This window comes from Sceloporus undulatus, chromosome 10 (assembly GCF_019175285.1).
Source record: "Sceloporus undulatus isolate JIND9_A2432 ecotype Alabama chromosome 10, SceUnd_v1.1, whole genome shotgun sequence".
Taxonomy (NCBI): domain Eukaryota; kingdom Metazoa; phylum Chordata; class Lepidosauria; order Squamata; family Phrynosomatidae; genus Sceloporus; species Sceloporus undulatus.
In genome coordinates this window covers 14,559,078-14,576,274 of record NC_056531.1, presented here as the reverse complement: position 1 = coordinate 14,576,274, position 17,197 = coordinate 14,559,078, and the positions used below count along the sequence as shown (strand labels likewise).

Below are 17,197 nucleotides of genomic sequence, written 5' to 3'. Positions count from 1 at the left end.
GAAGCCGCCTTGCGAGCCTTATGGTTGGAGGCTCCCCGCTTTGGAGTAGTAGGAGCATCCCCGGGAACTTGCTCCACACGGACCGGTGAAGGGGCGGTAGGCACCGCGGACCCCGATTTTTGGGGGTTCTTGGCGGGCTTGGAGGTGGCACTGGGTTTGGCAGAACCATGGGCCACGTCAGAGACAACACTGGGCTCTCTGGAGCCATGGGCTGAAGAGCCAGACGCAGGTAGAGCGCTGGCCGGGCTGTCCCGCGAAGACACGGGAGGCACCGCAACCGAGGCCGAGGGGGCCGAAGAAGGACGGGGGTCCCCCTCCCGGATCTTTCCCTGGGCAATCGCGGATGTCAGTCGCGACTCCCTATTCTTCCTGGCCTGGGAAGACATCGATTTACATAACGGGCAAGCCTTCACATCATGGTCCCTTCCCAGACAAAGGAGGCAAGAGGAATGTGGGTCTTGGACCGGGACCTTTCCTCCGCAGACCTCACATTTCTTGAACGGCGGAGACATACTTGCCGGGTCGCCAAGCCAAACGGAGATCCAAAATCGAAGTCGACAGTCCAAAGGTCCAAATTACCGGGAAAACAGAGAAGTCAAAATCCAAAAAGCAGTCCAAGTCAGAAAAACCGGTGATCCAAACAACGAGCAACAGCAGCGAAGTTCCAAACAGCAGCCAAACGTGGGGAAAAGAGCGGGAACCGGGGCTTTATAGGAGGGGGGCGGGGTTACCGCCAAAAAGTTTCTATATGTTGCAAAGTGTACTTTGCCCAGCGATTCTAGAAGTTTCCGAACAGCACTGCGCAGGCGCAGTGAAACCCATTTGTATGATTCGCAGAGACCACGAAGAAGAAATGCAAAGGAGTCTGTATGAAAAGCCATTTTAATAAACTTTGCTCAGACTTGATCCAAAAAGTGGTTTTTATTTTCTCTTCTGTGTGACAATGTGCCCAGACCCACTAACTCCCTTCCTATGAGAAAGAGCAATGTTCATATTAACACTTTGCTAATGTGTGTGTGTGTGTGTGTGTATAAAAACCCTTCCACTCAATACATTCCCAAACGACCCACAGCCAACCGCAACCTATTTTGCACGTTGAAAGATCGGTGCAAATCCGCACAATGCTCTGCGCCGAATATGCTTAACACTGAGCATTTCCTTCATTGACTTGCGCTCCCCTTCGCCTTTTTATACGCTAAATTTCATTTTTCAAGTCTTTGAAACTCTCAAGTCCAGGAAAGCATACACAACCTGAGTATTCTTCGCCCCACTGAAAGGCTGTCTTTGGCTTGCAGCAAACTTGCAAATACATTCGTTCATACTGTGGCGTCTTCTCACGTGCATGAGGTACAAGGAAATTTCAGCACATGGTACAATTGCTTTCAAAAGTCTTAAATTCCTCTTTTAAAACGTTAACACTTATCTTGGTCATGCTTTGACCATCAACAAAGCACAGTCCCTGAAGCCGCAGGTTGTTTAGTCCTCCGTCGAGCGCAGGCCGTAACACTGCACAAAATGGCGGCTCCTGCTGAGGATGCTGCATGACATTGCGCCAGTATTGCTCCATACACAGAAGCAGGGAGGAACTCACCAGACTTGGATCTGTTCTTTATGATTTTGGCCTTCGTCGCTGGAGGTCTTCCCGTCCGCAATCATGAGGCAGGGCTGTCCATGGTGGCCAAGAGGCGGGCAACCTGTGCCCGCTGACCCCGCGTCAGGTGTTGCGTCATGTGAATTATGCAGTCCATGGCCACCTCAGGGTTGGCTTGAAGCAAGCTGTGGAGGGTACAAGAGATAGAGAAGGGGATTGGGGACGAAGAAAACGGGGTGTTATTATGTAGAGCCCAGACGTCACACAAGATGGGCGGCACTGGAGAGCTCACAGGCCACCTTCTTCTTCCTCAGCTGGACCTTGGGACCTTCCCCAGAGACCCCCAGAAGAGGCAATTCATGGCCCTCAATTGGGCTGCCCTTGAGTAGGGTCTGCAAATGTCTTCCCAACTGGAGTAAAGCCACTGAAATCTGGTAATAGTGACTACTGAGCCAGCAAGGCATTAGGATGTGAATGTTGGGCCAGGACTGCCCCCAGGAGACCATCCCCATGAAGCCACAGAAACCCACCTCAGCCAAGTCACACTCTCTCAGCCTCAGAAGATGGCAATGACAAAGCCCCTCTGAAGAAACCTGCCAAGAAAACCCCATGTTAGGTTCCCCTTAGGGCCGGCCCCAAGTCAGGCATGACCCGCGTACATACAAGAACAGCAACAAAGTGCTGACTGAAATGGTTGGTTTTGTGTGTCTTCCAGATATTTCAAACTTATAGCAACCCCAAGTCAACCCTATAATGGGTTTTTTATGGCCGGCTTTATTTCAAGGGGTTTCACCCCCATTTCCTTCCTTTGAGGCCGAGAGAGTGTGGCCCTCTGAGCATCTGGACCCTGGTCTCCAAAGTCCTTATCCCATTAAACTATGTAGGGTTTAGTTCTACTCTAGCCCAGACTAACACTGGATTTATCCCGTAAGCATCCCAGTCGGGGCACCTTAGAGTAAGCCAGTACTCAGTGGGAATGGCACCTACTCACTGCTCGCTACTCACTTCCGGATGTGCTTGAGGGCATAGTCCCGCTTCAGGTACTTAATGTTCTCCCGGATGGCAGACTTAGCCCCGTCCTCTTCTTGCAGGTGTTTCTCCAGCCACTCCACCACCACCTGGTTGTTGTCCCACAGGTAGCCCTAAAAGACGGAGAAAAACATGCCGCGGCGTCAAAATCCGGAGCATGTGAAACCCGACGGAGAGAGGAATACACAATCCACACACCTTCACAGCCCCTTCCGTCTCCATGAACCAGCGCCGCAACGTGGACTGGATGTGGCTGTTGCTGAGCTCGCCGTTGGCACTGAGGATCTCCGCCTTGACCACCTCCTCCAGCAAAAGGCGGCGCAAGCGCCAGTAGAAGAAGGTGCGGGAAGTTCTCCATTGGAGGATATCCTGGACAGGGACAAAATGAGCCCCGGAAGGTTAAATTACTTATACAACGAATGCATAAACACCAATATAACAGTGGGTCATTCCCTTATGTGGGAAGGGGATAAACAATGGGCGTGCTAGTGGCACATGTGCACCATTTATTTACCTGTCATGTGGCTTCAGTGTAAGCTTGAAACTGCGTATAGTGCGCCCACGTATGGCTGTATTAGCTGTGTGCATCCATGTGGTTTCAAATCACCCACTGATTTATGGCGACCCCATGGACTATCTAGGGTTTTTCTTAGGTGAGGAATCCCCAGAAGGGGTTTCGCGAATCCCTTCCTCTGAAACAGAGCCTGTTATTCGCTGGCGGTCAACCACCCAAGGACTAATCAAGGCTGACCCTGCTTAGCTTCCAAGTTCAGAGGGGATCTTCTGCCTATGTGCCTTCAAATCCCTTGTCCATTTAGGGTTTTCTTTAGGGCCTCTGAAATAGAGCCCATAGCACCTGGTATTGGTTGGCGGTCTCCCATCCAAGGACTAACCAGGACTGACTTACTGTACGCCACCCTGAAAGCATCAGATATACAGATGAAACAATGGCTACCTGCCCATCAAAACCACATTGAAAAATGTGCACCCAGGTCTAAACCCAGCATGGGACCAGACTATGGGGCCTGACAGATAGTTGGGGGATAGAGAAACTAGGCATTTTTGGGAGGAGAGGCGTTCCGGAGACGCCGCGCTTAACTGTAATGACGCCTTTCTCTTGCATCCTCCCTGGCGTGTCATGGAGGTCGGCAAACTGCACCGCCACCTGGTGGTAGATCGGGAGGAGGTGGTCTTCCCGTGCCTTCAGCTGCTTCTCCAGGTCCTTGCGGTCCTCTTCGGAGAGCTCCGGGGAACCTGCGCAATCCCAGACAATACTCTCAGGGGCAAGAGGAAAGAAAAGGGAGTAGACCGTATGCAGCTTCGATCGTCGTCACCTGGAACAGGTGCATTTGGTTTGGCATGGAAGAGCGACAGTTGTCTGTGCCCTCACACTTGAAAAGTTTGCTTACCTGTAACTGTGGTTCTTCAAGTAGTCACCTGTGTCCTCACATATAATAATAATAATAATAATAATAATAATAATAATAATAATATTTTATTTATATACCGCCTTTCCAAAGATCAAGGCGGTTTAACAACATAGTTAAAACATCCACAATACAATTAAAATTGACAATAAAATCAGAATAAAACACAATTACATCGTCACCCTAAAAATCTCAAGCCAGCTTCCAATGCTGCTGAGAGGGGAGGGGGGAAGTACTTCAGGGGTCAGGGGTATGCCTGCTGGAACAAGTGTGTCTTCAACCCCTTCTTGAATTGGTCCAGCGAGGCGGCCGAGCGGAGGTCGCCGGGAAGCGAGTTCCAGAGCTTGGGGGCAGAGATAGAAAAAGCCCTCTGAGTAGTGATGGCGTACCTAGCATCTGGAACCCTTAACAATTGCTTCCCGGCTGACCTGAGTGTGCGAGGCAGATTGTATGGAGAGAGGCGGTCCTCCAAGTACCCTGGGCCCAAGCCATTTAGGGCTTTATAGGTAATAACCAACACCTTGTATTGCGCCCAGAAGCGAATAGACAGCCAATGGAGGTCTTTAAGGACCGGTGTTATATGACTGGTCCTGGAAGTACCAGTGACCAGTGTTGCCGCCATATTCTGCACCAATTGCAGCTTCCGGGTAAGGTACAAGGGTTGCCCCATGTAGAGCGCATTGCAGAAATCCAAACGAGAGGTTACCAGAGCATGTACTACCGTTTCAAGGTCCTCCCGGCCCAGGTAGGGACGTAGCTGGCGTATCAACCGAAACTGATAACATGTGTTCCTGACCGTCGCATCCACCTGTGGTGTAAGGAGCACCCCCAGACTGCGAACAGAGTCCTTCACGGGAAGCGTGATCCCGTTCAGGACAGGTGGGTTGAAGACCCACAGGTGAGGCACCTGGACCACGATGAAGAAGAACAGGCTGTTTACCTGTAACTGTGGTTCTTCAAGTGGTCATCTGTGCCCTTGCGCATGGGTTGAAGAACCACAGGTGAGGCGCAGAGACCATGATGAAGAAGAACAGGTTGGTTACCTGTAACTGTGGTCTTTCAAGCGACCCACTCTCTCCTGGCCACTTACCCAGCTTCTGAGCGATCTTGGCACAGGTGGCATCGACTCTCCTCATGGTTTTGACCAGGTCCTTCCTCCTGAACTTGATCTCCACTGTGCCTTCGGCTTCCAAGATGCCTCCCCTGCAGAGGAGAAGCAGCCATTTTGTAAGAACGAGGAATGAGAGGACTCCTAGGTCCTGAGTCGGACGCCAGATCCCCTAAAGGTCTGCGTCTTCGTGGCGCCGTAAATATAACTCAGTGTCGGTCAACGTCAACCAGAAGCTGACCATAGGCAGGATGACCAGGCATCATAACCACAAAGGAGAACAAGGCACCACAAAACAGGGAAGTCAAGGAAAATGGGACAATACAAAAATAAAAGCTAACACTAATGTAAATACATGCTTCCTAGTCATGTTCAAAATGGAGCACATTTTGGAATTCTGCCCTGACCAAAGGGTGAAATGTAGGGTATGTCCTGGAAAAGGAAGATGTCTGGTCACTATGACCACAGAATTGCACTGGAGGAACTACAAATGCCTAGAGAAGGGTTCCTTCTAGGAATCTCTAGCTCTTCCAACTAAACACCATGGTCAACACTGACCATAGAGTTACACTGAAGGACCTATAAATGCCTAGTGAAGTGTTCCTTCTAGGAATCTAAAGGTCCTCCAGCGTAACTCTATGGTCTCATAGCCTGAGAATAATGAAGGAGAGGACGAGGTTCCAGGTAGGATTCAGGGAAATGAAAGTAGACGGAGGCGACCCACCTGCTTTCCTTGTCCGCGTAGAGCTCCACATGGAGTGGGTTGATGGTTGGGTCGATGACCACCCAGGAGCCGCCCCGCAATTCGGCATGCGGTGGGATGTAGACGAGGACGGGTTGTCTGAACTTCCGGAGGCTGTCGACGATGTAGGCCCCGAACTTAAGCACCTGGTCATACATGTCTACGGGGAAAGACGGGGAAGAGTCAGAGTCCGTCCAGCATTTCCACGTCCGACGGAGGGAACGGACGCCGGATGCTCGCTACCTTTCATCCCTCCGGAGAATCCCCTCCAGTTGGCGAAGACCAAGAGCGGGAGGTGCTCCCGGTCAAAGTCCTTGATCGCCTGGGCCGTTTTGAAGGCCGAGTCGGGAAACCAGACCTGTCCCGCTTGTTGGATGATCTGGAGAAGAAGGGCAAACAAATGAAGAAGCATTCAAATATTTAAATATCTGAAGGGAGGCCATATTGGGGAGGGAGCAAGCTTGATTTCTGCTACTCCAGAGACTAGGACCAGGAACAATGGATGCAAGTGAGAAGAAAAGAGATTGCACCTCAACATTAGGAGGAACTTCCTGAGAGTAAGAGAAGGTTAAGAGGTGTCATGATAGCCTTGCTGAAATATCTGAAGGGAGGCCATATTGAGGAGGGAGCAAGCTTGTTTTCTGCTGCTCCAGAGAATGAGACCCGGAGCAATGGATGCAAGCTCCAGGGAAAGAGATTCCACCTCAACATTAGGAGGAATTGAGAGTAGTGGTTGGAGCATTGGACTAAACCAAGGTTTGAACCCTTGCTTGGCCATGGAAGCCCCATAGATGACCTTGCGCAGGAAACGCAAACCACCACCAACCCCCCCCCCCCCCCTGTAAGTCAGAAACAAGTTGAAGGCGCGGCCACCAAGGATGGAATAAATTATTCTGGACTTTACAACTTGGAATGACTGCTCCTGACCTTTGCTTCGGACTCCGGGTTGGCCGGATCGGCTGGAACCGCCAACTCAACCGTCCGCGTCTCTACGGCTATGGTGCCCACCGGGATCCCGCCGAGCCTGCAACGGGTTCAAAGATCGAAAATAATCATTTCCAAAACCAAAATTGCTCCCCCATTGTACATTCCCAGGCTCAAAACCAAACCGAACAGGCACAGTTTCTGCATTAATTCAAGGTGCAAAAGGTTGCATCTTTGGTTAACGCAGAAACGGTGCCTGTTCGATACTTTTGCATCTTGAATTAATGCAGGAATTATGCCTGTTTTGAATCAGTCTTCAATCGATGCAGAAATTATGCCTGTTGGATAATAACCCAACGCGTTTTTTTCATTTAAACCCTCTTCTAGGAATAATAGTGGAAGGGGAAGACATCCGGAGTTTGCCCAGGGCTATATTCATAAGGACTAGGAATCTTTATCTATAAACTGCAGAGCAAAGATGTCGCAGGCGTTGGATTTCTGCGCATGCGCAATGACAACACAGCCACTAGCGCCAGGAGAGTGTCCAGACGGTCAGTCGGTCATGCCTCCCTCTCGCTTTGGGCTACTAAGCGCTAACTTTGGCGGAAGCAGGGTCTCCATCCCTTGAATGTTTCGCGGATTGGCGTTCTCGCCCTTACCTGGCCCGGCCGACCACCACGGTCTGTGCCCACGGCTGCATGATCTCCAGGAAGGAGCCGTGGTCGAAGAAGCCGCTTTGCCAAGACCCCTTGACCGCTGCACAAGGAAAGGAAATGTGGAAAGACAAAGCATGAACCCACAGAGCAGAAATGCATCACAGTGGCAGCAGACTGAACACCAGAAATATAACATAATCCCTCGTTCTACCTTACGTTTCTCTCTGTTTAATTTCGTTTTGTTAGCTTTGGCCCAGCTTTCTAGTCTATTCAGGTCATTTTGAATTTTGATCCTATCCTCTGGAATATTAGCTACTCCTCCTAATTTGGTGTCATCTGCAAATCTGATAAGTATGCTCCCAATTCTGTTATCCAAGTCATTGATGAAGATGTTGAATAACACTGGGCCCAGGACAGGACCCCACTGACACCCCACTGGTCACTTCTCTCCAGGACGAAGAAGAAGAGCCATTGCTCAGCCCTGGGCTCAAGACAGGACCCCACTGGACACCCCACCAGTCACTCCTCTCCAGGACGAAAGAGAAGAGGAGCACCCTTTGGGTTCGGCCGCTAGAAGGTTTTGAAAATTGCGCACCTTTCCGGCGCCATGTTCCCCTAAAAACATTTACAAACTGGACTTACTGGGGTGAGGTCTCCCGGCCAGCATCCACCGAGGATCGTAAGGGGCTTTGGAAGGCAAAAATTCGATTTCTCGGTCGATGGGGTCGCTTGCAGCGATGATTGGCAATGGGCTGCGGTTGTCCTATAAGGAGGAACATTTTTAATTCCAGATTAAGAAGGAGAACAACAACAACAACAACAACAGAAGGTGCATCAGAAAGTGGAGTTGTTTCAGCGCATGTCCATCCTATGTCCAGCGCATGTCCTCTCCTCTCTCAGCCTACCTTGGGCATGTAGGACAGCCATTGCAAAATGGCGTAGACTCCCTCAAAATCGTCCGGGACAGTTACGTGGGAAACCCCGTTGTTGTGCATGATCTCCACTCCTCCTAGTTGGTTGTTGGAAGTGTAGACTTCGCGGCCCAAGACCTGGTGCAAACAAGACACATGCATCATGGCAAGAATTAAACAGATCCATAGAAGAGTTGGAAGAGACCCCAAGAAGGGCCCTTATCCAGTCCAACCCCATTTTTCTGCCATGCAGGAACTCTCAATCAAAGCATACCCAAAAGATGGTCATCCAGCCTCTGTTTAAAGGCCTCCAAGGAAGGAGACTCAAAGGCAGCATCTTCCACTGTCAAATAGCTCTTACTGTCAGAGAATAGGACATGGAATAATAGATGCAAACTAGAGGATAAGAGATTCCATTTTCTTCATTCTTCCCATATGAAGGAGAGAAGGTTAAGAGATGATATGAGAACCCTGTTTAAAGATTTGGAGGGATGTCATATTGAAGATGGAGCATACTCAGGATGGAGCAAGCTTGTTTTCTGCTGCTCCAGAGAACAGGACACAATGGAGCCTTGGATGCAAACTAGAGGAAAAGAGATTCCATATACTTAATTCTTCCCAAATGAAAAAGAGAAGGTTAAGAGGTGATATGACAGCCCTGTTTAAAGTTTTGGGGGAATATCATATTGAGAATGGAGCAAGCTTGTTTTCTGCTGCTCCAGTGAATAGGAAATAGAGCAATGGATGCAAGTACAGAGAGAGATCCCATATTCTTCATTCTTCCCATACGAAGGAGAGAAGGCTAAGAGGTGATATGACAGCTCTGTTTAAAGATTTGGAGAGATGCCATATTGAGGGGGGAGCAAGCTTATTTTCTGCTGCTCCAGAACAAAGGACACAGAACAATAGATGCAAACTATAGGAAAAGAGATTCCACCTCAACATTAGGAGGAACTTATTGAGAGTAAGAAGTGCCTTGGAGAGTGGTGGAGCGCCCTTCTTGGGAGGGTTTTAAATGGAGGCCAGATGACCGTCCGTCGCAGGGCGGGCTCGGACTGTGTCCTCCCAGAACCAGATGACCCTCGGGGTCCCTTCCGAGTCTAGGGTTCGAGACACGACTCACTTGCTTACCTTATTCAAAGCCCCGGCGCCGGTCAGGATGATGTGGGAGTTGTCCACCTGGATAACTCTCTGGCCGAGCCTCACCAGGTAAGCCCCGATCCCAATGGCGCGGCAGGTCACCTGCCATATGGAAACGAAGGGATTTATTGATCGCCAATATCAATAACACTACCAATCCGCTCAGAAATGCAAGCATTTCTATATCCTTGAGCCTCGAACGGCATCAAATAAATAATAAAATCCGTACCATGCTAATGGTGATGATTTCGTCATAGGCGAGGGACGAGTTGCCGGCGATGGCTGCCGCCGCTCTGAGATTCTCCACGCCGAAGCCCTCGTCTTTACCGATAATATCGGTTATGACGTACCTACGGGAGGACGAGAGGGTCACAAAAGATGATGTGAAGCGCGCAATGAAGGCAACAACACGGGATTCGAAAACAGGTGCGTGCCGCACGCTCACCTTGACTCGCCGGCCTCCTCGACATGTTCACAATGTACGGAGTTGATGGCGCTCATCTTTGTGTAGTCCTGGGGGGTCAGGTAGAGGTACTTGAATCCCTTTGGAGAGAGACGGCGAAGAGCGTTAGGCCAAGAAATACGGAAATTTCCGTTTCGGAATCTGACAGCCAAGAAAATGGCCTCAGAAGAACGCGATTCGGACGTTACGGACGCCATCTTAAATAATAATCATTCTCCAAAAAAACCCAAGTTATTTCGGTTGAACTTATGTTAATAATAATAATAATGTTAACGGAAAGGTTGTGCTATAAGATAAAGTACGCTTGTCCTTCCACATTTGACTTTTCCGGATTTGGTTAATCATGGATTTTATTAACTATGTCCTCTCTAGGAATATCTAAGTCCTCCAGGGCAACTCTATGGTCAACTTTAACCAAAAGTCGCACTGAATGACCTAGAGATTCCTAGAGAGGACACTCTACTAGGCATTTGTAGCTCCTCCCAGCGCAGTTCTACGGTCAGTGTCTGTCGAATGTTGACCACAGAGCTGTCCTGGAGGACCTAGAGATTCCTAGAGAGGACACTCCGCTAGGCCTTTGTAGCTCTTCCAGTGCAACTTAATGGGTTAAACTAACCTTGTAGGGGTCCACAGGGTCCACCCATCCCACTTGGAACTTGTGTTTGATTTCGTCGGCGAACCCAATGCGTGCACCACTGTTGGCCGCTATGTAGATCCTGGGGATGCCCTCGGCTCGTGCCAGCTCTGATGCGTGCAGGAAGAGGAGGTCCTCCTTGGGCCCGAACGACCCGATCTTGTACGTGATGTCATTGATGATGACCACGACGTCACGGCCTTTGGGGTATTCGGGGGTCTTCAGCTTCATTTTGAAGGCCACCATCCCGATCTGGAAGCGCAGTCAGCAACAAAAGAGGAAATAAAGGGAGAGGTTTTAAAATATTTTTATTAATGCATGATAAGGGCCATATAGTCCAACCCTCCTTCTGCCATGCAGGAATACATAGGATCCTAGCGTTGGAAGGGACTACTAAGGGCCATAGAGTCCAACTCTCCTCTGTCATGCAGAAATAGATAGGATCCTAGTGTTGGAAGGGACTACTAAGGGCCATAGAGTCCAACCCTCCTTCTGCCATGCAGGAATACATAGGATCCTAGAGTCAGAAGGGACTACTAAGGGCCATATAGTCCAACCCTCCTTCTGCTATGCAGGAATACATAGGATCCTAGAGTCAGAAGGGACTACTAAGGGCCATATAGTCCAACCCTCCTTCTGCCGTGTAGGAATACATAGGATCCTAGAGTCAGAAGGGACTACTAAGGGCCATAGAGTCCAACCCTCCTTCTGCCGTGCAGGAATACATAGGATTCTAGAGTCGGAAGGGACTACTAAGGGTCATAGAGTCCACCGAGCGGACCTCTTGGGCCGATGACCACTGCGTGGCCATACCTCGTTCCCGCCGGCCAGTCGGTTCATTTGGACCAGCTGTCCCTGAGCGTCCAGCACCAACTCCGTGTAGGTCAAGACGTCCGTGGGGCACGGCTCCATGGGGACCCACAACTTGAACAGCGCCTGTGAAGGAAACGCAAATTGTGGGTTGCCTGAATGGCAGTGCGCTCCCACATGCCACGCTGCTCTGTTTCATCCCTTGCTGCCCACGAGGGCGGACCGTATAAACCAAATATCACTGTGATGACGACGACGGTGTCGACGTTTCACGTAAGCGGCATTTGCGCAGTCATCTCGCCTCACCTGCCGGAACATCTCCAAAAAGTCATAGGCATAAGTGGTGCCGAGGGACTGCGCCTGGAAGCGCTTGGCCTGGAGCAGGTCCTTCGTCATGTACGGTGTGTTGATCAACATCCCGTGCAGCGGGCCTTGCTTCTCGCCGTAGGAGTGGAACATGATCTGAAACATGGAGACGCACCGCAACGTCAAGCGTGCAATGGCTTCTTCCCTTTCCTTGCACATTTGATTTCTTTTGCAAAACTCCCGTTGCATCCCATTCCTCTTAACTCTCACCTCTGCTGCATCTGCACTGCAGGAATTAACCCGGTTCGATACTGCTTTAATCGCCATAATTCCACTTTACGCAACCTGCCCTGAGACGCCAAAAAGGGTGAATGTCTGACCAAACTACAAATCTCATTATCCCACAGCACTGAACCATGGTGCCAAACTGCATTAATTCTGCAGTGCAGATGCGGCCATAGGAGGCTAAATATCTCACAAAACTTCCATTATGCTTCCTATGCAGCTAACAAAAGGGTGTTTTGGGGGAGTAGGTTGTCTGCAAAGGCATTGCGTCCCTGCAGTCAAGGGTCTGAGGGGTCACTTACGCTCCCGGTCCTGGGGTCGTTGACCTCCTTGTAGAGGCTGATGTCCAGGTAGTATCCGGACTCGTCGGTGAGGAAGAGGCGGATGGGAACCGCTTGCGCTGTTGGCGTCAGACGGATGTTGATCTTCACCTCAGCTTGCAGGACGCGGAGTTTCCACAGGCGGCTCCCGTAGCGCATGACCATGGAGCGCACTGACTCCTCGATCTGGAGGGAATCCAACACAACGGTTGCTGCTGCTGCGCACCTTCAAGTCATCTCCAACTTTAAGGTGGACCAACTATGGAGTCTCCTGGGCAAGGTTTACTCAGAGGGAGCTTGCTACTACCATTGCTTTCCACTGAGGCTGAGAGAGTGCAAGGTCCATGCAAGAGCAGGCAAGGTCCGTGCAAGAGCAGGCAAGGTGCATACAAAAGGGAACAAGGTCCATGCAAAATCTGCAAGGTCTGTGCAAGAGGGTGCAAGGTCCATGCGTGCAAGGCTTGCGTAAAGGCAAAGGAGGCCACACATTTCCTTGGAAGGGTCCCTCAGTGGGTTTCCATAGGTTCAAAGGCAAAGGGGGCCACATACCTTGGAAGGGTCCATGACGACGGTTGGGACGAAGTTGAGGAAGATGTGGTTGCAGTCGGTGCGGACGCTGGTGTTGCTGAAGGCCACCTCCAGCTCGTCCATGGCCTCCAGGAGCAGCCGCTCGCCCTCGTTCTGCAAATACTCAAAGGAGGCCTCCTGCAAAAGATGGAGACGGGCAACAGCTGGAAAACTGGACACGAGAAAGGGATCCAGGAGTCCTAGTAGATCACGAGTTGAACATGAGCCAACTTGGGGTTGGATTGGATGACCCTTGGGGTCTCTTCCAACTCTATGATTCTGTCTCAGAGCCTGGCCAGCCTTTGTGCAGAAGAGGATCCCTCGGACACGACTCAATATCGATTACCTTGGTGATCAGGTCGGAATGGCGGACGATCGCCCGGATGAAGAACCTGTAGTCGGTGACCTCCGCGCCTTCATCCACCTTGGCGGCGCCCAGGTAGAGGTGCATTTTGTGGTTGGCGCAAGGCACCGCCACCAGGTCGAAGTTGCGCATGCGGTTCAGCTCCAACTGGAAGGCCAACGCTCCAAGTGGCGATAAGCGGTCTTCGACAACGCGCAAAAGGCCGGAGAAGGAGGAGGAGTTTTTTGGCTAATATATATAGATATATAATATATAATATATATATAATTTTACTAATTAATTTTTTATTAGTATTTTTTTAAATTTTATGATACAAATGATATATAACGTATTCTTCGTACAAATTTCTTTTCCATAATCCTTTTTTCACTTTTCAATTTACCATGTTAACTCATCGTTAATATCGCTTTTTGTTGGGCTTCTTTTATACCAAGAAAAAACGTACTTCTCAGCGACCGAAAAAACGTGCGGCGCTCACCTCGTCTCGGGCACGGAAAGTGAAAAACTTGGGAAATTCCCTCTGAAACAGAAATTAGAAATTGCAGGTAAAAAGAAAGAGGAAACCAAATATTCAAAATATTTTTTTATGTTTTCAAGCACACACAAAACCTTTGTAATTATATTTATTTATTATTTATAAATATTTCTAATTATATTTATGTCTAATTATATTTGTATTTCTAGTAGTTTTATTTATTTATTTACAAATATTTCTAATTATTTTTATTTCTAACTATATTTATATTTCTAATAATTATGTTTGTTTATTTATTTACAAATATTTCTAATTATATTTATTTCTAACAATATTTATATTTCTAATATATTTATTTATTTACAAATATTTCTAACTACATTTATTTCTAACTATATTTACATTTCCAATAATTATATTTATTTATTTATAAATATTTCTAATTATACTTATTTCTAATTAAATTTATTTTGGAATATTTTTCAATCTATAGATATTTGAATCTGTGGATAAAGAATCCAGGTCAGATTGTACATAATTTCCAAGGGTTCAAGTTTACAAAAGATGTGGGGTGAAACCAATGTATTATTATTATTATTATTTGTATTTTTGTATTGTTATTTGTATTTATTATAGCTTCTGTTGTAGTCTGCCTTGATTCCTCTGGGAAAAGGCGGAATATAAATAAATTATATTATTATTTATAGAGCGCTGTAAATTTACACAGCTTAATAAACAATAATAAATATAATAAATAATTATTATTTATAATAAGCTGCTCTGATAGCCTTTAGGGCTGAAGGGTGGGATATAAATACCATAGATAAATAATAAATAAAAACTAAATAAATAATAAAAACAATAAATAAATAATTTATTAAAATAAATTATTGTAATAAATAATAAAAATAATAAATATTATTTATTTAAATTATTATTTAAATAAAACTTAATAATAACAACAACAACAAAAACAACATGCAATCAGTTAAAAATAGAATAGAATAAAATAAAATAAACCTGCCTATGGCATGCATTCTACAAAAACAGCTTAACATAATACATATTAATACATATTTGCATTAAAAAGTAAAATATAGCAAATAAAAGATAAACCTACAATAACAGACAAGCGATGTCTGGGAAAATGCTCCACCCTTGATGATGATTATACGATTATTTCATGATTAATAATAATAATAACAATAACAATAATAATAATAATAATATTTATTTATATTACAGCAATCAAACAATTCCATATAAAATACAATCGTTAAAACAATGACGTTACTATTAATTTGCTAAAATGCCAGATCGTCAACTAACATTCGCACGGACGGATATTTTAAGGAACTAATAAGAATGTTGCAATTTGGTGTTAGTATTTTATAGTCACTATTTGTATTAGTGTTGCATTTTTAACGAATTAATATTAAAATATAATTTTTAATTATTATGACTATTAATACATTCACTGAGCAAACCTTGAGCATGTCCCCAAAAATATGCTTGGCTCACCTGCTGAGTTATCAAAAAGGTGATCCTCCGGAGCCCATAATCCACGAGGATGTTGTTCTGATCAAAATAATCCAGTGATATAAACCACGTTAAAACAAAACAAACGGACTAATTGCCACGAAAAAGGCAACTACAACAATGCAAACGGTATACTTAACATCATATATACACACACACACACACACACACACATATATATATATATATAAAATTAGGCCACAATTACGCTTAAACGTTCTAGCTTCTTTCCGCTTCAAAAACATAATTTCTATCAATATGTAACTTTGTTGTTGTTGTTGTTGTTATTACATTTTCTTTATAATTCATGCGCTGTAAATTTGCACAGGGCTGCACATAGTCCCTCCATATCTTTTTATTTCACTATTATATGTCGTTTAATTTAGGTTTTCTACCATATGAATAAATAATTAAATACACGAAATAAGCCAATCTAAATTATAGTAATCAATATCATTCTCAATATCAGTATTCACACACACACACACACATATCAAAACATGCCAAGACCTTAGACTGCGCAAAGGCTCGGAAGACGGGCACCAGCTCCTCGTCTTCGTGGCGGTCCGCAAAGCGCAGCGCGACGTTCAGGATGTGGATGGGCTCCTCCCGGACGCTCTGGAAAAACACAAGACCACGCAGTCAGTCAGTCCGGCTGGAAAAACACAGCAGTCAAGCCAGGGCCAACCGCCCCCCGAACGGTCACCTTGTTGTCCTCTTCGTCATAGAGAGTGGACCGCACTTCGCTAAAGAGCGGACTCTCCGACGGAGGCTCCGCGAAGCAAGAAATGACTTCGTCAAAGTTCCTGGAAACAAAAAGGGGAGAAGAGGAAAAAGGGATTAGGTTAATTGGAGACTTATGGCATTATTAAATTTTGGGCAAACCCAGAGCGATCTGACAGGGCCTTTTCCCGGGCTGTTCCCAAAAAGTGTCCCCCAAACTACCTGGCAAAGTCTTCGAATCTGTCGAAAGCCACCATTGCACCCATGCGCTGGCAGAGAGGAGAAAAGCCACTGTCCATGAAGAGCTCAGTGCTGTGGCGCACCAGGTCTGGGTTCGAGATGCTGACCGGGACGGACATCCTGCAAAAGGAGAGACGGCGAACGCGCACAGAAACAAAGTGCATAAGACATGCCATGCCCCGAAGAGAACAGTTAGAACGACTAGGATGGAAACATTGGCCAGAATTCCCTGTGGCGGTTTGTGGTTTGGAAACCATAAAACCCTATAACGAGAGACTTAGAGAGCTGGGGATGTTTAGTCTGGAGAAGAGAAGGTTGAGGGGATATGAGAGCCCTGTTTAAATACTTGAAGGGAAGTCATGTTGAGGAGGGCGCAAGCTTGTTTTCTGCTGCTCCAGAGAACAGGACCAATGGATGCAATGGATTCAATCCTACAGGGAAAGCTTGTTCTCTGCTGCTCCAGAGAACAGGACCTGGAACAATGGATGCAAGCTATAGGAAAAGAGATTCCAGATCCCTCATTCTTCCCAGATGAAAGAGAGAAGGTTAAGAGATGATATGACAGCCCTCTTTAAGTATATAAAGGGAGGCCATATTGAGGACGGAGCAAGCTTGTTTTCTGCTGCTGCAGAGAATAGGACACAATGGAGCAATGGATGAACAGGTTGCTCACCTGTAACTGTGTTTCTTCGAGTGGTCATCTGCGAATTCACACAAATGGGTTTATTCTGCGCCTGCGCAGCAATCCTCGGAAACTTCTAGAATCTCCAGGCAGAAAGTAATGTATCTTTCTGCAACTTGTTGGCGGTAGCCCCGCCCACCCATACATAAGGCCCCTGGTGGCCCGCTCCTCTTCAGTTCCGAATGAGCCGCTAATCAGCGCGGCAACAAGCGTTGTCAAATGAGCAGACACTGAGGGGATGGATGGGCGGGTTTGTGTGAA

The 17,197-nt window shown here is 47.2% G+C and overlaps 1 protein-coding gene across 1 annotated transcript in view; it reads right to left on the bottom strand.

Moving 5' to 3' along the window:
* Positions 1-866: 866 nt before the first annotated feature.
* The window catches only part of ACACB (acetyl-CoA carboxylase beta), an 84,760-nt gene continuing 68,429 nt past the window's right edge, over positions 867-17,197 (bottom strand). Inside the window, exons 29-53 of the mRNA XM_042441434.1 lie at positions 16,237-16,374; positions 15,998-16,097; positions 15,802-15,909; positions 15,274-15,330; positions 13,734-13,797; positions 13,260-13,459; positions 12,896-13,051; positions 12,329-12,532; positions 11,742-11,897; positions 11,439-11,561; positions 10,608-10,877; positions 9,974-10,071; positions 9,758-9,878; positions 9,520-9,630; positions 8,383-8,526; positions 8,120-8,240; positions 7,481-7,577; positions 6,825-6,921; positions 6,141-6,276; positions 5,880-6,057; positions 5,138-5,250; positions 3,720-3,874; positions 2,819-2,989; positions 2,597-2,733; positions 867-1,776 (exon numbers count right to left, since the gene is read on the bottom strand). Of these exons, the coding sequence (XP_042297368.1) occupies positions 1,653-1,776; positions 2,597-2,733; positions 2,819-2,989; positions 3,720-3,874; positions 5,138-5,250; positions 5,880-6,057; positions 6,141-6,276; positions 6,825-6,921; positions 7,481-7,577; positions 8,120-8,240; positions 8,383-8,526; positions 9,520-9,630; positions 9,758-9,878; positions 9,974-10,071; positions 10,608-10,877; positions 11,439-11,561; positions 11,742-11,897; positions 12,329-12,532; positions 12,896-13,051; positions 13,260-13,459; positions 13,734-13,797; positions 15,274-15,330; positions 15,802-15,909; positions 15,998-16,097; positions 16,237-16,374 (3,379 nt within the window). The 3' untranslated portion in view covers positions 867-1,652. The remainder of the gene's footprint in view (positions 1,777-2,596; positions 2,734-2,818; positions 2,990-3,719; positions 3,875-5,137; positions 5,251-5,879; positions 6,058-6,140; positions 6,277-6,824; positions 6,922-7,480; positions 7,578-8,119; positions 8,241-8,382; positions 8,527-9,519; positions 9,631-9,757; positions 9,879-9,973; positions 10,072-10,607; positions 10,878-11,438; positions 11,562-11,741; positions 11,898-12,328; positions 12,533-12,895; positions 13,052-13,259; positions 13,460-13,733; positions 13,798-15,273; positions 15,331-15,801; positions 15,910-15,997; positions 16,098-16,236; positions 16,375-17,197) is intronic.